This window comes from Moschus berezovskii, chromosome 4 (assembly GCF_049115385.1).
Source record: "Moschus berezovskii isolate FMDL1 chromosome 4, NW_MosBer_1.0, whole genome shotgun sequence".
NCBI lineage: Eukaryota > Metazoa > Chordata > Mammalia > Artiodactyla > Moschidae > Moschus > Moschus berezovskii.
The window spans coordinates 1477450-1497838 of record NC_142463.1 but is presented as its reverse complement, the minus strand read 5'-3'; the positions used below and the strand labels follow the sequence as shown (position 1 = coordinate 1497838).

The 20389-nt window shown below is 52.6% G+C and overlaps 1 protein-coding gene across 1 annotated transcript in view; it reads right to left on the bottom strand.

Annotated features, from left to right (window-relative positions):
* NDUFA10 (NADH:ubiquinone oxidoreductase subunit A10) overlaps nucleotides 1-20389 on the bottom strand; it is a 37456-nt gene extending 17067 nt beyond the window's left edge. Inside the window, exons 1-9 of the mRNA XM_055402283.2 lie at nucleotides 20231-20389; nucleotides 15075-15243; nucleotides 14157-14372; nucleotides 13556-13642; nucleotides 11952-12073; nucleotides 10070-10149; nucleotides 8182-8236; nucleotides 5830-5915; nucleotides 341-449 (exon numbers count right to left, since the gene is read on the bottom strand). Of these exons, the coding sequence (XP_055258258.2) occupies nucleotides 341-449; nucleotides 5830-5915; nucleotides 8182-8236; nucleotides 10070-10149; nucleotides 11952-12073; nucleotides 13556-13642; nucleotides 14157-14372; nucleotides 15075-15243; nucleotides 20231-20305 (999 nt within the window). The 5' untranslated portion in view covers nucleotides 20306-20389. The remainder of the gene's footprint in view (nucleotides 1-340; nucleotides 450-5829; nucleotides 5916-8181; nucleotides 8237-10069; nucleotides 10150-11951; nucleotides 12074-13555; nucleotides 13643-14156; nucleotides 14373-15074; nucleotides 15244-20230) is intronic.

Sequence of the window (20389 nt, the reverse complement as noted above, 5' to 3'; positions counted from 1 at the left end):
TCGTCCTCCCCGAGGGCGCCCGTCCACCCTAGGCCTCCGCAGACACGCACACCTCCCCTCCTCATGGATGACATGCCGTGACACCAGGAGTGAGGGCCGACGGGAAAGGACAGACAGAAACTGAGGGACAGACGACAGGCCGGCTCAGACGGCCGCCCGGGGGAGCAGCGCCCTGCGTGCGGCCCTGCCGCTCGAGAAGCTGCGGCAGCACAGTGGTGAGGGGGGAGGAGAATTATTTCAGTGAAAACGGAGCTCTCTCACGAAAACAGACCCACAGAAAGCACTCCCCAGGGAACGGACTGCGCGCAGGCTGCCTGACACCCCTGCCCGAGGGCCTCACCTCTGTGAACTCCTGGAAGACCCGGTCACTCTGGTGGGCGCCGACGGTGACCTCTGGGAGGAAGACGGGAACAGACGTGTAATTCAGCACCTCCAGCTTATCCTGCACCCTGCAATCAAACAGACCGAACGTCAAACTCAATACAGCAACATCAATAATCAATACGATAAATCCAGCAAAGTCAAGCAGATGTCAGACAGACCGAACGTCAAAATCAATACAGCAACATCAATAATCAATATGGCACACTAAACATAAAGTCAATACAATAAAGTAAGCTATTAGGCTGATTGTTTAAAACATCCACCCCGTTCATCTCAGAAGCCAAACTTGCCCCAAAGACCGTGTGGGGCTGTGGGAGCCACCCTCCCAACACCACTCTCAGAACAGACGGTCTTTTAAGAGTCCCACAGCCACAGGTCACTCCCTTTGGGGAAAAGACATAGATCTGAAAACATACAGAAGGACCTGCGTGTGCTCTGCAGGAACACACAGGTAAGAGCCAGCGCCACCCATCACAGGGCTGCTCGCCTGGTCGGCGCCCCTGAAAAACCTGCACAACTGAGGAAGCTGAGGACAGAGCGGAGCGCCACTGTCATCGCTGGAGCGCCACTGCCGGCTCACCACTCCGCCCGGAGGCCCCCGAGCGCCACTGTCGTTGCTGGAGCGCCACTGCCGGCTCACCACTCCGCCCAGAGGCCCCCGAGCGCCACTGTCGTCGCTGGAGCGCCACTGCCGGCTCACCACTCCGCCCGGAGGCCCCCGAGCGCCACTGTCGTCGCTGGAGCGCCACTGCCGGCTCACCACTCCGCCCGGAGGCCCCCGAGCGCCACTGTCGTCGCTGGAGCGCCACTGCCGGCTCACCACTCCGCCCGGAGGCCCCCGAGCGCCACTGTCGTCGCTGGAGCGCCACTGCCGGCTCACCACTCCGCCCGGAGGCCCCCGAGCGCCACTGTCGTCGCTGGAGCGCCACTGCCGGCTCACCACTCCGCCCGGAGGCCCCCGCCACGTGGGGACTGATTCCAGGAGCGGAGGCTGACCAGGGCAACATGGAGGAGGCTGGGCGCGGCGAACCCCCGTGGGACGCCTGCTCCACCCCTGCTTTTCTCAGCACAGAGACAATCAGAGGACTCACTCCCTGTCCTGCCGTTTTATTCTGAATGCTAAAATGTTTATGCTTTGTTATAATTTGCTTACTTTAAATTTACTCTGACTATAACCACTAGAAGATGAAAAGCATTTTGAGTGCTTTTAGGAAGAAACGTTAAGTCTCCTTTCTTCAGGGCTCAAAACCAAGAAAATGATTCCTTTTAAAGGCCCCTTTCCCATTAGTGACTTATAATGGCAGATGCCTCCGCTGAAATAGCCCAGATGGAAGCTCTCTATCTGGCTCCCAGCCACGCTGTAAGGACCCTGGGTGGACTCGGCCCCTCCACGCCGGGACCACAGGGCACTGAGAACCCGGGACAGGCTGCATGCGAGTGACCAGGAGGCAGAAGCGCATCCCATCGTCACTCCCAGGAGGACCGATAACCCCATAACCAAACGCCACCCCCAGGGAACGCTGCTGGGACGACTGCTGTCCTAAATGTGTCCACATGGAGTTCACTGGTCGTGCACACAGCTATCACATACACACTCAAATATGAGAGTTTTCTCTTCCTTTTAACTGTAAACTGGTAACAGAATATCTTTCATAAGACTGTATCAATAAAGTACATGATTCTATATTTATTATATGCTGACGTGCTCAGTCGTGGCTGACTCTTTGCGACCCCATGGACCGTAGCCTGCCAGGCTCCTCTGTCCATGGAATTTTCCAGGCAAGGATACTGGAGTGGGTTGCCATTTCCTTCTTCAATACTTATTATATAGTAAGGATAATTTTTAAAGTGATCTCACTGTAAACAATTTCAAATAAAAATGAATCTTGTGTTTTCAAATGTTAATAAATATCAAACTGGGGTATGATTTGGTTTTCTCTATAGTTTGAACAAACTGGCCTAGGAACGTGTGTTATGGAGACCAACAGCGCCATCTACATTTAATCTTGAAGAACTACAGTTTGCACACCCCCTTAGAAAAAAGGTGTTTAGTCACTAAGCCCTGTCCGACTCTTTTTGCAACACCATGGACTGTAGCCTACCAGGCTCCTCTGTTCCTCTGTCCCTGGGATCTGCCAGGTAAGAATACTCAAGTGAGTTGCCATTTCCTTCTCCAGGGGATCTTCCTGACCCAGGGATTGAACCAGCCTCTCCTGCACTGGTAGGCAGATTCTTTACCACTGAGCCACCTGAGGAGCTCTCAGAGAGGGTGTATCTTTGAACAAATATCTTCAAACTACTTTTGAAGATTAAGAAAATAATCTACAGAGACTGTTCGACCAGTATTCAAACTCGTCTAAACTGCTCACTCACGCTCTGTGAGCTTCCGTGATGACTAAGCAGAGCCCGTGCAGCCCATCTCCTGTTATCCCAGCTCTGGGTCTCCAGAAAGTACAGCCACATTCCAGACTGAAGATAAGCAGGCAACGGACACAACAGGACGCGCTTTATGACTCAGGAAGCTAAGGCGGGAGAAGACATTCAAGGAGTCTAATCAAGGAGGTTCAAACACTGACAGCACGGCCCCTTCACTTCACAGGCCAGTGTCCCCGTGAGAAGACAGGGCGTCCCTGAGTCGTTCACGAAACGAGGTGCTCTGCCACATAAATGGTGAGGCAAGAAGGGAAAGAGAAAAACAGTGCACTGTGGCTGACAACTCAACTGCTTCCCAATTAACGGAGTGCTTACACTTTCTCCTAAAACATGTCCAAAGCCTGTCGTTTAGCTTCTCCTGAACGGCAAAGTTCTGTGTGAGACCCTACACTTCTGATACCAAACTCCTACCCTCCAGTTTTCGTAGCACTGGAAGTCCCTATTAGAAAGACATCCTCCAGAAGTCGTAGAAAACACACGTCCCAGCGATGAAGCAGCAGGGGCAAGAAGGAAGCCCCAGCTCTGGAGGAGGTGGGCCCTGAGCCCCACGTGGAGGCCTGACTGGGAACGCGTCTCCAGCACAAAAATGAAGCAAGCAGGGCAGCAGTGGTCAGTTACGGATTACGAGTGTGAACACAAAACGCTACCAAGGTTGAATAGGTACTCACACGTACATGATTACACACCAACACGCATTCTCAGATGTACAAAAATGCTCTAAACCAATAATCTGGTCAGGTTCTGAACAAGATGAGAATAGCTGGTAAAAGGCAGGTTTACTGTAATTATCTCAGAAAATGGTCATAATTTCGCTTGCGTCCCCCCACATTAAGAAATGGTACTTAAGTGAAAATAAGCAGAATTACCGTTGCCAATTGTTCTGAATCATCCTTGGGAGGCAGAGGAGAAAACACTGGGAGAAGGGAACAGCGACACCCCTGATGAAGGAGTGATGTCGCCCCATACTGCCCAGTGCTGGCAGGACGGCAGGGCACCAGGACAGCCACCGTTTTATGGTTGTCATGCACTCTGCCCAGCAGGGGCTGGCGCTAACGAGAATCACACACATACCCACGTCAAATCAAAGTCTGGAAGAGTCAGAAGGGCGCAAGGAGAAAAGAAGGTGCACAGAGCAAGGTTAGGAAAACGCTCAGGTCTAGAGGGAATTACTGGGCGGGGGGGTGGGGGGTTGACAGGTTCAGGAGACTGTCTGCATCCTGATGGCAGAAGCAGACGAAGAGGACTGTGAATTAATTCTGGGAAACGGAACTTGGATTCACGCCTAAACAGTCAAGCCGCAGAAAAGTTCTGAGCAAAGGAAACACAGGGTCACTGTGACACTCGTGAAGATTAGCTGGCGGGCAGGCACACGGGGTGGGTGGGATGAAGAACAATGAACCAGGAGCAGAGATCCAGAACCAGGGGCTGCAGCCCCACCCTGAGGGCGGGACCTGGGGAAGGAGTGGGGCCAGGAGGGAAAAGGCGGGTTTAGGCAGATGACCCCAGGAGAGCGGGCAATGATCCCACCAGGACCCCAAACAAAACCTCCCCAACCATATAAAACACCCTAACAAATGCAAAATACCTGAAATCACACGAACTGTGTTCTCAGACCACAACACAATTAAACTAGAGGAACATTTATAGCATCAAATGCATATATTAGAAAGGAAGAAAGATCTAAAACCAATCACCTAAGCTTGTACCTTAGGAAACTGGAGAAAGAAGAGCAATTGAAATCTAAAAGAACAGATTTTAAAAAATAACAACAAAACCTGGAATAGATGTCAAGGAAACCGAAAATCAGGAAACAGAGAAAATAAGGACTTCCAGAATACAGGTTCAAGTGTGCAAACTGGCACATATTTTCTGGAGAACAATTTCACAATACACAGTAGCCATAAAATGTGTTCACATAATCTGACCCATAACTCCACTTTCATGCTTCAGGAAAGTAACCTGAAATGGAATGAAAATAAGTACAGTGTGCTCATTACTGTTATTATCAATATGAAGAAGTGAAAATAATCCAAGGGAGTGATGACAGAGAAACAAAAAGGACTACGGCTGTATCTCAGAGATCACCTTTTTCTGTAAAGGGCCTACGTGTGGCTTCATATACGCACCTTCTGCTTCTTATAACCCTTTAAAAATGTGAGGACCATTCTTGGCAGCTGAGAGCTGCATGGGCCCACACGCCGTGGTCCCCCGCCGCTGACTTGCCTCATTCAGAGGATTTATGAAACATGCTACTGCTAAGTCACTTCAGTCGTGTCCGACTCTGTGTGACCCCAAAGATGGAAGTCCACCAGGCTCCCCTGTCCCTGGGATTCTCCAGGCAAGAACACTGGAGTGGGTTGCCATTTCCTTCTCCAATGTGTGAAAGTGAAAAGTGAAAGTGAAGTCGCTCAGTCGTGTCTGACCCCTAGCGACCCCATGGACTGCAGCCCACCAGGCTCCTCCATCCATGGGATTTTCCAGGCAAGAGTACTGGAGTGGCTTGCCATTGCCTTCTCCGTTATGAGACATGAGTAGCCATTAAAAAACTGAATTTTAAATATTTAACAAAATAGGGACACGCTCATGTTAAAGGTCACCGTACAAAGACATATATTATTTAGAAATACAGGAATACGCAAACACTTTTAAGAAAGACCGGAAGAAACCACATTAAACTCTGACACCGCCCGTGATCCGGGTCCGGCCTGGACTTGGGTTTCCTGGCTCTGACCTCTCCCCTGCTTGAGCCCACAGAGCTCCTCCCCGTTAAACTCGTCACACATTCACATCCGGCCTCCCGGCCTCGAGGCCACTCCTGACTGATTGGTCTCTCAGCTCACTATGAAGACAGGGGCCACCTGCGGAGAGCTCTGAGAGCCCAGGTTCCGGGCCCCGCCCCGCCCCGACTCTCCAAGCCCCGCCCCCACCAGGGCCCCGCCCCCACCAGGGCCCCGCCCCACCTCTCCAAGCCCCGCGCCCACCAAGGCCCCGCCCCGCCCCGCCAGGACTCACAGCATCCTCAGGTTATGAAACTTGCGGTCGTCCTGATCCAGCCACGGGCCTTTGTCGTACTTCAGGTACTCAATATCCTCGACCACCTGCGTGCAGAGATTTAACAGAGACTTAACAGAGAACACTCAGTGCACGGCAAACCACAGACCCCTGGCAGGAAGGATCACGCCCCAAGAGTCAGAAAGAAAGGAGGTCTGATGGTCAGCCTTCAGCCAAGGGCGTTGAGGGGCGACCCCCATGCGGGTGCTGGGCCGCTGACCCTCGGTGGTGCGGCAATTCCCTGCAGGCTGGGAGGGCGGGGCAGGAGTAGCGTGTGGGAAGACTGGAGACAGGAGGGGAGGGGAGGGGGCGCAGAGGGAACTAGCCCTCCTGCAGACTCCTCATTTCCTCCCGAGCAACTTGACTCCAGGAGGCAAGTCTCAGCCACGAAAGCAACAACAGGACAAGAGAATACACACAATTCCTAGAGTTCCAAGAACCTACATTCCTCAGCCTTCAGTCTGGACAGCCTGACCTCCCAGTGGGGTGGCCTTTTCAGACACGGTCTCCCCCAAAACACGCCAAACTCGGGGACCTCTTTAGGTTCCAAGAATGTGAGCACATTCAGTTATGAACTCCAATGATAACAGTCTCAGAGAACACACACTACTCTTCTGCTCAGACCCATGCCATGTAAACCCTCCGCCAGAGGAACAGAAATCCCCTGAACACAAAGCAGCAGACACCGCAGACAGAGCAGACTGGAAGGAAAGAAGTGCAGCCTCGTTTCCAGGCAGAAAGGAACAAGCCTAAGGGAACCCCCGGAGCTGGGCCAGAGCCGGACTGGACCGTGGGTCCCCCCACTGTGGAGAAGGGCCGTTTCCCTCACCCGCTCCCTCCTCTCCGCGCGCTGGGGGGGCGGGGTGGGGTGGGGGGGTGGGGGGAGCCGAGGCTCTGCTGTCACTCAAGCAGCCACCTCTGCAGAGCTGTCTGCTGTCACCACCTACTCAACGCCAGACCAAAAAACCTATATTTTGTTTTAGAATTTTTAAACTTTTTAAAATAAGTAATTGGCTTCCCTGGTACCTCAGCTGATAAAGAATCTGCCTGCAATGCAGAAGACCCCACTTCAATTCCTGGGTCAGGAAGATCCCCTGGCGAAGGGAAAGGCTTCCCACTCCAGTATTCTGGCCTGGAGAATTTCATGGACTCTATAGTCCATGGGGTCATAAAGAGTCAAACATGACTGAGTGATTTCACTTTCACTTTTCAATTGATACTTAATATAAAATATGGGATTTTTTTTAGCCAAATGATGGTCATTTGCCTCAATACCATTTAAGAGATAATCCAGTTTCTTCTATTTTTATCATCGTTTAAAGCACTGACTTTTCCAACCGTGAGCACACACACGCACCTGTTTCTGGATTCTGCTCTGTTTAAACTACCTATTATTTCTTTTATTAATACTGCAGTGCCTTCATTACCGTAAATCTGTAACATGTTTTTACATTTGGGAAGGAAAATACTATTCTTTTTTCAAAACCTCTTTCTAAACTGGAGGATGACAGCCTTACAAGGCCATGCTGGCTTCTGAAGCACAACACTGAGATGCAACAATGCCTGTGTAAACCCCTCGCAAGCCTCGCCCTCCTCCCTCCGGGCCCTGCATCCCACCCTCCAGGTCGTCAGATAGGCTGGGCTCCCTGTATCATACACCACCTCCTGCCAGGTGCCTATCCAAATGTTTGCATTACTCAAGTTCTCCTGAAAGTGGCAGAGGGTGACCTGCACCCACTACTTTAGGGAAAACTGGTATCTTTACGTGGTTGACCCCAAACAACATGATCCAGAGTTGAAACCCAAGCATGGTCTGGAGGCGGGCCTCCTCGTGCGTACATAGTGGCTCCTCTGCATCCCTGGTGCCGTGAGACGTCGCTGTGTTTCCCACTGAGGACCGCACAGTGTGCGGCAGTGTAGCGTTTACCAGTGAGAAAATCCACGAAAGAGCGGACCCTCTCGGTCTGAACCCCTGTTGCTCAAGGGCCGACAGTCTCAATAAATCTTTCCTATTAACTAATCCAATGCTCAGTTTTACCACGTGCTTAACGAAAACGCTGGTGCAGATAACGCAAAATTCCTTGCATCTCCACCCTTTCATAATTTTAAGATCCTAGAAAGTGAATAACTTAAAGGAAAATCAAAACGTCACACTCAGAGAAATGTGATGGGGGGGGCAAGGAGCTTGTGTCAGATCGTGAAACACAGATGCTTCTAACATCAGGAGGAGCTGAACTCATCACTTGATTTGCAAAACCCCTATACAGGAGTTAAATTTAAGAAAAATTATAAAATTTTCAGCCGTTTTCTTACCTTTTCTGCATCTTGAGCTTCCCATGAGCTGTACTGTAAAACCTCACATTTCTCACTGTAAACGAAAAGACGATGACATTTCATGTAAGTCTTCCAAGCGGCTGTTACTGCACCAATGAATACCTGACGTCAAGACGCCCAGTCGAAACAGAAACACCTGCATCCTCTGAACTGGCTCTCAGGGTATGACCAGCTAAGACGGGCAAACCCGAGGCAGGTCTGCGCCCAAGGCTGGACGGTGGTAGCGGCAGGTCAGTGGTCAGTTTTCTGACTCTCCTCTGACCGGACCGCCCCCACCGCACAGGCAGGAGGCCAGTGTTTACGGGGCAGGGACCCGGGTCAGCTCTGCGGCCACGCAAAGCGCCACCAGTGGCAGCACGCATCACAGGAAGGCACGGGGAGCCCAGGGCCGCACTGGGCCACACAGACAGCAGCCAAGGGGGGTTCGGGAGGGTGGGGCAGAGAGGGTGGCGGGAGGGACATGTTACTTGAGCTGTTATAATTTTGGAGAGCCGAGCGTCTGACCGTCTGCCCTGCTGGGCGAGGATGTGAACCTTCTTGGCTCCACAGGGGATTCACCAGCACCAGAGAGCAAGTGTGGGGCTGGGGTCACCTCCAAGGATGAGGCTGTCTGACCTCCAGCAGGACACAAAGCAGCCCCTCAGGAGCCCAGCCCTTGTAGGGGTGCGAGCTGACTCCCCACTGAGCTCGCGTACAGAGCGCACGGGAGCACTGGACACTCGGAACCCCTGCTGGACACTTCACCAACAGGAGGCCCCAGGGTGGGCTCTTGAAGATTAAATGCCAGGTGCAAGAAAAACCTTATTTCACCTGTAAGCCAAATCTCAGACTTCCTTTCCTGATGGCACAGCTCACTGTCCTGTTTGGGACTGGCCAGGAAGCCTCTGCTCAGCAGTGACTTTGCAGCTGGAAGATCTCCACAAGGAATCTTTGGAACTGAGAGTGTAGGGTCAGTCACCTCCCTCTGACACCTCTACATACCCGCCCCAGCGAGATTCACAAAACTTTCTTTCTGCATTTCTGGCCCTGAAAACAGAGCAGTGCTGTTTCTACTACCCATGAGAGAAAAGCTGATCACAAGCATTGGCTTACAGCTAAAAAAAAAAAACTACACTCTAATTTAAAACTTTTCTTCCAAAACTGCTGGACAATACTTTGTTCACAATTCCAGTTACTTTGAAATTTTAAATAACAAGAGCAAAACATTTTCAGGTATCAAAAAAGGCTTACGTGTTCTAAAAGTCTGAGAAATTCTACTAGAAACCTTAACAGCATTACTGAAACACCCTAATTGTAGCTGGACGTGAGTGACGGCCGGTGCCTGACACACAGGGACCGCAGGGACGCCGGCCAGAGCGCGATGCTCGGTGCGCTCACTGAAGAAAGCGGGAGGGGGCGAAGCAGAGCCGGAAAGGGGCCAGTGGCGTTTCCACTGAACCCAAAGGCCCCTGAAGCAACAGCTTTCAAAAGGACTGACAGGCGCTGCTGAGCCTTCAGTCCCATGCATGGACCCACCAAGTCCCTCCAGACGACCTTTCTGGGTAAAAGGGTCATTCAGTTGCCACCGAGAGTGAAAACATGGGTTCTCTAGCATTAAAACCCGTCACCGAACACAGCTTCAACTCACTTCTACTATCAGAACAGTCTAACGACACGACAAAATAAATATTGACTAAGTTATTAAAACAAACCAACTCCCAGCCGACCAAATCAAACTGAAACGTCTGCTGTCATTCTTGCTTATAAACATCAGATGATGTCTTCCCAGACGAGATCCAGTGAAATGAACAAGAAGCGCTCCCTGGGCTGGGGGGTCATGTGTGCAGAGCTCCCATCTGGCACACAGACCCACTGTGCCCCTGCTCACCTCATCTCGGGCAGGAAGGTCCCCTTATAGGCATTCTCAATGTCCTGAAGGTAGGCTGAGGTGATCTTCATCTCGTGTGGCTGAACGAAAGCAGAAAGAAAATGTGGGAAATGCCCGGACTTCTTTTCGTTTTCCCGTGCTTACATAAAATGTGAGACAGCCAACCAACACAGTGTTCCCAGGACAGGTCACGTGGGCGCTGCAGGGCCTGGGCATGACGGGAAGGGGCTGCAGTGCCCCTGCAAATAGCCCCCACTGCCGCACAGAGTGGGAGTCTGCCCGGGGAGACCTGGGGTGCGACCTTCTCTCCCCACACTCTAAGACGCACACTGCGGGCGGCTACAGAGCCTGCCCGTTCCACGTGCCCCACGCGGGGATGAGAGAGGACAGGCCGCAGCAGCGGAGGGCCCACCTCTCCCCATCCTCCCACCCTTCTGCCACCAACGGTACCCCCACTCCTCCCACACCACGCACCCCACACCCCACCTTCTCAATCTTTCAGATGAAGCTTGCCAAGTACAGAAACGTAAACTTCCAATCGTAAGTGGCAACTTTCCACTCTGAAAACCTCTTAGTTTAGCAATGCTAAAGGCTAGATTATCTTTCACCATGTTCAAGTTTCTTCGTGGCATTTGCTTGTTTATTAGTATCCGCCACAGTAATACACATCTAAAAGTGACATGTTTCTTCGATAAAACGTCTCCTTTTCTTAGACACAGTGGTAGTTTTAGCTGGTGACAGTACTTATCGAGTACCGGAAAAACAAAAATGTTAATAGATCTAATTTGCTCCTAGAAACTGTCTCTTAAATATTCCTATCCAGATAACAAGCGTTATCTAGAGAACTGTAAATATTAACATATAACTTCCTGCTTCTTGGCAAATGTCACTTTAATCAGCCAGAGTGTTCCCTAGAGTGATAATTAAATACTCTGACTGGTAGTTCCCTTCTTTGGCCACCAGACGGAACGTTCTGCAAAGTGTAAACCACAAGGCATACTCGGGAGCAAACGCTCCCAGGTGCAGCCAGGTGACCAGCAGAGACACAGGCGCCCTGGGCGTGCTCACTGCCGATCAGGGAAGGAGGGCAGCGAGCACAGGCTCCTTCAGCCGCATCGAGGGCGCCTGAGCGTCTCTGCTGCCCTGGAGAGGACCTGCCCTGAGTAGCGCTCGCTGAGGACCCACGTGAGCCCCAGCGCCCAGGACGGACCCTGGGACAACAGATACACAAGTCCACGCTGTCATCACACATCACAGTGTCAAAAAGACAGCGTTTCCTCCCATGAAAACACACTCTCAGCGGGAGTGATCTTTCCAACAAGGACTAGTTGTAAGGGCGACTATGGGCCTGGTCACCGTGCACCCCACCAGCAGGGCCAACTTCAAATCACAGGGCTTCCAAGGCCGACTGTCTCAGCACCACTAAGGCGGTGAATGGACGTGGGTGCAGATCCCCCTCTGGGGTGAGAGAGTCTGAGCAGGAGAAAGAGGACAAGGGGCCCGACCCCGTTAGATGTGAGAGGTAAACTCGAAGGGTGTCAGAGATGGTTCTCAACTCGCAGGAAACAACAGAGCATGCCGAGCCCATCAAAAGCAGAAAGAGAGGTCCCGTCAGGAGGCACGCCCGTCCTCACGGCGTCACTTGTGCTCGGCGGACACAGGCACGGGGATGAGGGCAGGCTGCGCGAGGGCCAGGAGGGCCCTGGGGGAGTGGCGAGCAGGCAGGGCCGCCTGCAGTGCACCTCCCCGGCACCTGTGGGGCGGCGCGCGCACACCCAGGTCCCCGTGGGGCCGTCAGTGGGCCGGTCCCCCACCACGTGTGAGCACTGCCTGCGTGAGTGCCGACAGGAGGGGCGGGTCTAGGACAGGAAGGCCGAGTTACGTTTCCCTTCTTCTCGATCCGGCTCTGGACCTCGGGAACCGGCACATCCACATAGACGACCACGTGGGGGGGCAGGTACTCACAGATGGTGACCTTCTTCACCTGGGTGTAGTGGTCCACGCCTGGTGAGAGAGAAGCACCACCTGTCGGCCAGCGGTCCACACCGCCTCCAGACACACGTCCCTCCCAAATCAAGGGACCGACTGGCCGCTCTCGGAGCCGCATGTCAACCGGCAGCCACACGACAGGCATGGCCACAGCCACCGGCTGCTACACATCAGGCTGGCGCACGGCACCCACAGCCACCCTACACAGCAGTGCTTCCCCGTCACTGCGGACCACAAGGGTCAGGCCACAGAGACTACTGACCACCCCACAGTCACGGGCTTCCCTGGTGGCTCAGTGCTAAAGAATCTGCCGGCCAATGGAGGAAATGCAGGTTTGATCCCTCGGTCGGGAAGATCCCCAGAGCAGGAAACGGCTACCCACTCTGGTACTCTTGCCTGGAGAATCCCATGGACAGAGGAGCCTGGTGGGCTGCAGTCCACTGGGTCTCAAAGTGTCAGACATGACTGAGCGACTAAACACAAAAATCCAAAGTCAGACACTGGGATTTAAGCCCAGCCTCGTAACGCTTTCACTTCATTTTCAGGGTTCCCCACAGGCCAGATCTGCACGCGCCTTGGCTGCACGTGAGGCACACTGGGCGGCCCCGTCGGCCTGGCGGGTCCACTCTCACTCTCCCGCAGGCTCGCCACGGGCGCGCCCGGGGTGCCTCAGGCCCAGCTGGCCCAGCAGGTGCTCCACTGCCCGCCGCGGGCCTTCCTCTTGTGGTGCCCCGTCCAACCCCAACTTCCTGCCAAGGGTCTCCTTCTTGACCTCCCTTCCATGAACACATCCATCAGACAAACGATCTCAGACGGAACCACACGTCTCCCTCGCCTAACCCCGAGGGGCTCCCCTGCACTCTCAGGAAGAACCCAGTGCCCAGCCCTCATGCGCGCCCATCCCCTCCCAGGCCCCTCTGGGCCTCGCCAGCACCCGCAGCGCATGTGGCTCCCTCAAGGCCCCCACCCAGTGCCGCTATCACTGACAGCACCAGGACAGCAGGCGGGGAGAAGGCGGCCTCCCCAGGCAGGAGCCGGCCGCGCGGCTGCAGGAGGGACTCCAGGGCAGGGCAGGCGGTCCACTGAGGATCTCCCTGTGCTCACAGGGAGAGACGGCATTAGCAGGGACGGGGCAGGCAGGGGGACAGTCCACTGAGGCTCCCCCCGTGCTCACGGGGAGAGATGGCGTTAGCAGGGACAGGGCGGGCAGCGGGACGGTCCACTGAGGTTCTCTACTGTGCTCTCACAGGGAGACGGCGTTAGCAGGGACAGGGCGGACAGGGGGATGGTCCACTGAGGCTCCCCGCCGTGCTCACAGGGAGAGACGGCATTAGCAGGGACGGGGCAGGCAGGGACTGCGTTTCCTGAGGAACAGCAGCATTCGTTTACTTATTAACAACAGATGCTCACGGAACGTATGCCAGCTGCACGGTGGGTCTAGCAGGGCCTTTACAAAGCCACCCCCGTACCCACAAGGCCAGCCTGCAGCCAACTCACACTGCTTCCGGATGAAGCCTTGTCGGTACATTGCCTCCAGGAAGACAAAGTCACTGTAGATAGAGCGCTCCAACACCACACCCTGTCCTGTTTAAAAACGTGGAAACAAAAATCAGAATCAGAGAATAATTACAACAGTGAAAACCAGTCTGTTCGCTTTAGAAATGGAAAAAAATTATTTACAATTCCATTTCCAAACCAAATATTTTCAAAACACATGTCATATATGCACTTCTAAGCAGAAAATCATTTTCTAAAACTAGAATACTTATCTACTTCAAAAATACAATGTTCTGTTTTGCTCTTTCGCAGATCCAACAGAAACATCAGCTAACAGAGAAAAGGCACCGATTTTTGAATGTAGACTCCCCGCCCCCACCCCCATCCTGCCCCCATCCCAACCGCTCAGTAAGACCCCAGGGTCAGCTCCCCACCACCACCATCGTGGATCTCAAGTATGATCTAATTGGAAAGCCATAACATGTCTCGTCAAATACCCCTTAAAAGCAGCTCTACAGAGAGGCAATCTAGGACGACTGAATCCCAGAAGGAGTCTGAGTGCAGCCTGCGCCCGGCAAGCCGTCCGCGCAGGGACACGCACCTGTGCTCAGCAGGTGCTCCAGGGCGTCCGCGTACTGAAGCAGGCGGCTGGCATACAGCCAGGCCTGCAGGCGGTAGCTGTTGCCATCGTTGCTCTTCGGATCGTCGTAAAACTTCTCCAAACTGCAGTTGCCACTGAACCGCACAGGCAGGGGCTTGCCATCTCCTGTGGTGCTGTCCGCATAGTGGATCCCCGCCTCGGGAAAGTGCTTCAGGCCTGAGGAGACAGGCCCCCAGACAAACGTGACGTGGGGACATCACACCCACAGGGAGCAGCGGGGACCCAGCTGAGCACCGTCCCTGTGGCCGGTCAGCTGAGACCCGGGGAAAGGTACCCTGATGCCTGCGTTCCCAGTACGCAGAAGGGAGCACAGGAGACCCTGGAGACAACGTGTGCAGGGGTGGCATGAAGCCCAGGGCTGACGACAGCAGGTCCCCCGCAGCCTTGTGTGAGCTCCTCCCAAGATGGAGAGCTACTCGGATGTGCGGGCATCCGCTGCGTGCATGTGGGCACTGGCCTCTCAAATACTAGAGAAAGGGCTCGGACAACACCAGCCCAGAGTCAGAGCCGGGGCGACAGCTGGCTCTGCACCAGGCAGCTGCATGCCACCACTTCCTACTGAGGGCACATTTCCATGAGCGAGGGGACCATCGGCCCTGCTCCAGGGGGCTGTTACACAATTGAGGCTGCTCACATGAATGTGCTCAGCTTACATCGTCAACATACAGTCCCAGTCCAAACTCACAAGCAGCTTGGACTTCAAACATTTCCCTTATCTGGAAGATAAAAACAGCTTTTTCAACAAGTATTTCAAAAATGTAAAATACCTACCTTCTCAATATGAAAATAAAATCACACCCAGACAAGGAACTGTTTATCTGAGAAAGTGCTGTTACTCGGCATAACACAAGTTCATACCTAGTTTCTCTGCCACTTCTCTCGCAAGTTTGCTCTTTCCGGAACATATATTGCCGTCCACAGTTATCAGTTTGCTGTTCTCTGTCATCTTTTTGGTTGTTCTTTCACCAAGTATGTACGCCAACGGGCCATACTGCAGCTTGCACTGGACACTTGTATGAATTCCTCCCTGAAAAACACACACCAAACATTACCACCAAGGGAGCATCGTGGTTACTGCAGGCATTGAAGTGAAGTGAAGTGGCTCAGTCGTGTCCGACTCTTTGCGACCCCATGGACTGTAGCCTACCAGGCTCCTCCATCCCTGGGATTCTCCAGGCAGGGATACTGGAGCGGGTTGCCATTTCCTTAGCAATTATTAAATATAAATGCCAAGAACACCCTCAGCGACAAAAAAACCAACATCAACATCTTTACAACCTATTTAATTACCATCTCCTAGCCCCACCCCCAACGTAAGCTCATAAAGGCAGGATACTGTTTTGACCACTGCTAAATCCTCAGGGCGGAACAGGACACATCTACCTTGTTCAATAAAAAGTGTGTGTGTGTGTGTGTGTGTGTGTGTGTATGAAGGAAGGAAAGCAGGATGGAGGGGAGGCAGGGAGGAAGGGAACAGAGAACATTTCTCTAGCTCAGGCCTCTGTCTCTGGAACGGCTTATCACATGTTTTTAAACAGCTCCTGAAGGCCTCTGTCTCTGGAACGGCTTATCACATGTTTTTAAACAGCTCCTGAAGGCCTCTGTCTCTGGAACGGGTTATCAATGTTTTTAAACAGCTCCTGATGTCCTGAAAGTACGTGAAAGCTAACAGACCTAAACCTGAAGTTCAGCATCCACACCTGACCCCCATCTGCTCCCCTCACAAGCTCCCCTCCACCACCCACCAAGCAGAACAAAGGCAAGGGTCACCTGTGAGCCCCTCCTCCTTCCTCCAGCTCCATCACCACGCACACAAACCCACTGACCCCAACCCTTAAGTCTCTCTGGCCAGCGGCCCCTCCCTCCCCTCGGCACACTGACACAGCCATCTCACATCCCTTGTCTGCAACGCAAAAGCCTGCTTCTCCTATCTCCAGCATCCGGATCTATTCTCCACACTGAAACTCAAACACCACACCTCACCACTGCCTCTCTCCCAAAAAAAAACCCCACAGATCAGCACAGGGAGGAGCTGGAATGCCCCGTGCAGTACTGGGCTAGAGCTGGAGACATCGGTGTGAACTCATGTCCAGTTCACTACAGACAGAGGGGGTCAGACAGGGAAACACTCACGAACACAGGTATTCAGAGGTGCGTATAATGGACTCCCCTGTTCTGTCTGCCAGAAGGGCCTAGAGCAATAACACCCCCCGATCAATTACACTGAGCACCTTGGTTCCTAATGCTGTTCTCCAGTCAAAGGATCAAGGGCTCCCTGGAGAAACGGCTGATTCTACGGCTACCCTCTTGCTAGGCCAAGTAGTAAGGAAGTGCTCACACACACACCAGGAAGGGCAGGCTGCAGGGATACAGGAGCCACCTGAACTAGTGCCCAATGGCCACAGCTGGAAGACCCTGAGCCACAGGGTACAGCTGCACCGAGTTTTAGCCCGAAATATAAAACAAATATACACAGTCCATACTGGTATAAATATATAAGTGTGGAAGAGAGACAAGCCTCCCACACAATAGAATTCCAGATAATTCATGTGGATACTCTGCCCTGGGGACACAGCACAATCCCCACTCCCTGGTTGTGGGCTGCATGCAGTGACTTCCCTCCAAAGGGGACTCAACAGAAAGCAGGGAGGAAAGAGCAAGTTCACAGCAGAGACACTGCCGCTGCCCCAATCAGGTGACTGAGGTCGACAGTGACAAGTCACGTTCACAGCAACCTCGCATAGTACGTGACCTCTGTGCCCCTCCTCAGAACACACAACCCCAGTCTAGTCATGAGAAAATATCAGACGAGTCCCACCGAGGGACAAACTACCCGCCCAGTACTGCCCCAAACTGCCGCAGTCCTCAGATACAGGAGAACCTGAGAAACCATGGCAACCATAGGAAGCAAACGGGCAGAACGACAGGTGTCACAATGCTCCCGAGGTGACGCCTGGAAAGACAGACCCCCCCAAAGGCCCATCGACAGGAGACCAGCTTAGTAAACGGCAGGGTAGTCTCCGCATTCCCAAAGTCTCAAATCCCAACAACCGAGAACCCTAACTCACTGAGCAGAAACTGTGTGTCAGTCATTCACTTATTCATCCAACAACTATTTCTCGGTTCCTGTACCATCCTGTCGTTTTCCTGGACAGGATATGGGGATACAGCAGTGAGTCAAAAAGATCCCACAGGATAGCAAAGCAAAAAAGAAATATTAGAGGGAGCGCTGCGGAGGGAGCACAGTGCCTGGGATGGGATGTACATTGAAACGGGCGGTCACAGGGCCCTGATACACACTGACGTCTGAAGAAAGACTGGAAGGCAGTGAGCGAAGTGGCCACGTGGATATCTGGGCAGAGGAACAGTGAGCGCCAACGCCCCGAGGCTAGAGCCCTCCAAGGGTCAGCAAGGCCAAGGTAGCTGGTGCCAGGGGACTGGATGGGGGAAGAGAGCAGAGGAGACAAGTGATGGGGTTGATCATATTGGTACCCTGCATCCTGGAAATCAGTCACTCTTGCCCCTGGAGAAGGGAAAGGCTCCCCATTCCACTATTCTGGCCTGGAGAATTCCATGGACTGTATAGTCCATGGGGTTGCGAAGAGTCGGACACAACTGAGCGACTTTCACTCACTCCTCCAGGCTACCTCTGAGCCATGTGCAAACTGTTCCTTATCCGTGTCCCCAACCTGAAGACACCAGAGATGTGGCACAGAGCAGGTGCACAGTGCTATCAGCCATTCTGACTTCAAAATCTTTGGAAAGTAACTTTTTACATTTATGATAGTCTTTCTGTAATTTCCTATCCTCAGTCCCATTTTTCTGCTCTGTGGAATCACATGGGATAGTGATCTTTCATAACACATTTCCAATTTCTTCAATTATTCAAGTATTAGGTTGATGAAAAAGCGTAGTTTTGGACAGTGAATTTTAAATGATTATAACTAGGCTCAAACACATCTTTGTTCAACAAAATAGGAACCATTACAATCAACACGTTTCTGCCAACAATAAATAAATTTGTTTATTTCTATTGGGTAAAAATCCATGCTTTGGGATTCAATGAACTCTTGGAAAGCATTTTCTGCCTCTTGCTGGTTGTGAAAGTGTTTTCCCTGCAAAAAGTCATCAAGGTGATTGAAGCAGTGGTAGTTGGTTGGCGAAAGGTCAGGTGCATACGGTGGATGAGGCAAAACTTTGTAGCCCAATTCGTTCAGCTTCTAAAGTGTTGGTTGTGCAACGTGCAGCCGGGTGCTGTCATGCAGAACTGAGCCCATTCTGTTCCCCAGTGCCGGCTGCAGGTGCTGCAGTTCACTGTGCGCCTCATCGATTTGCTCAGCACACTTCTCAGGTGCAGTGGTTTCGCCAGGATTCAGAAATCCGTAGTGGATCAGACGGGCAGCAGACCACCAAACAGTGACCATGACGTTTTTTTGGTGAAAGCTTGGCTTTGGGAAATGCTTTGAAGCTTCTTCTCAGTCCAACCACTGAGCTGGTCACTGCTGATTGTTATACAAAATCCACTTTCTGTCACGTGCTACAATCCGACAGAAAAACGGGTCATTGTTATCACACAGAATAAAACAAGATGACACTCCAAAATGATGTTTTTATTTTCAGTCAGCTCATGGGTACCCACTTACTGAGCTTTTTCCCCTGTCCAATTTGCTTCAAATGTCAAACAACCACAGAATGGTCGATGCTGAGTTCTTCAGCAACTTCCCGTGTAGCTGTGAGAGGATCACCTTTGACGATCCTCTCAATTGGTCACTATCAACTTCCGATGGCTAGCCACTGAGCTCGTCTTCAAGGCTCTTGTCTCTTTTGCAAAATTTCTTGAACCATCACTGTACTGTACGTTCATTAGCAGTTCCTGGGCCAAACGCGTTAATGTTGCAAGTTGTCTCCACTGCTTTATGATCCATTTTGAACTAAAAAAGAAAATCACTCAAATTCTTTTGTCTAACATCATTTCCCTAGTCTAAAATAAATGTAAAATACACAAGAAGTAATGTCATTAGCAAAAAACATCAAGTGAGAAATGTGCATTAAAATGATGCATAACATAGCCACATTTAAGAATGTATTTCAACAGTGTGAAATGCAATTACTTTTGCACCAACCTAATAACAAGCCGCATACCCTTTGCATCCTACTTGTTTTTCTCTAGACCTACTGAAGTCCATCTGCATTCCCTGCAGAGAATGATGCTCAACACTGGACAAAGTCACAGGTGGGTCCATGTAGTGAGCACCTCGCAGCAGAGTGGTACCCCCTCTATCCTGGGGCTCTCACTTCCACTAATGCAGGGAAGTATACTGGGTGTTAAACACAATTATCTCTTTTTCTTCTCTTTTGCAGCCTGAATTATCTCCTAAAGACATCTACAGGACTTTTTAATAAGACCACTGCACTGTTGCGTTCAATAACCTTTGCTCATCAAAATCCTGAGCACAGAGGTCAAGTCTCTTTACAATTTTCCACCAACGTTCCTCCAGTCACTAGGAGCCACAGAAGCTATGATACAGTCACTGTCATAAAATGGTTTTCCTGACACAGCTCATTTTGCTTGTCTTGCTGGCTCTGAGTACAGTGTCATTCCAGAAGGTCTAATGCTTCGCGATCTGACCTGAACGCCTGCTGCCACTTCTGCTCTCCGTCACTCACCCCTTACCCGGCCATTAGCAGCGCCGCCTCGGGAGTTAATGAGGGAATGCGCGCGCGCGCCCCCGGCCCCAGCCCAACACAGCTGCTCACTCGCCCACCCCACAACCGCAGGGCGGCCAGGCGGCCCATTCCCTCCGAGCCCCACGTGCTACTGGAGCTGAGAGAAAATGGCCTGAAGATGCTGGCGGCCCTCCCAAGCTCTGCCCTCGCAACGCACGACCAGCCCCTTCAGAGGACAGTGGGATCCCCCGCCGGGAAGGGCCCCGGGAGGCCCGGGAGGCGAGGAAGGGGCGGCGCCAGGAGACAAGGCAGGCCCCCCCCGCAGCTCCCGCCCGCCGCCGGCTCACCACGCGCGGGGCGACCGCCGCGACGCCCCGCGAGGCCGCGGACGCGGGGACAAGTCTCAGCAGCCTCAGGGCCATGGCTCCGCGGTCTGCAGCGGCTCAAGGACCCGAGGGGACGCGGGCGCGCCGGGGTCCTCTCCCGCGGCCGGCGCGCCGCCGTGA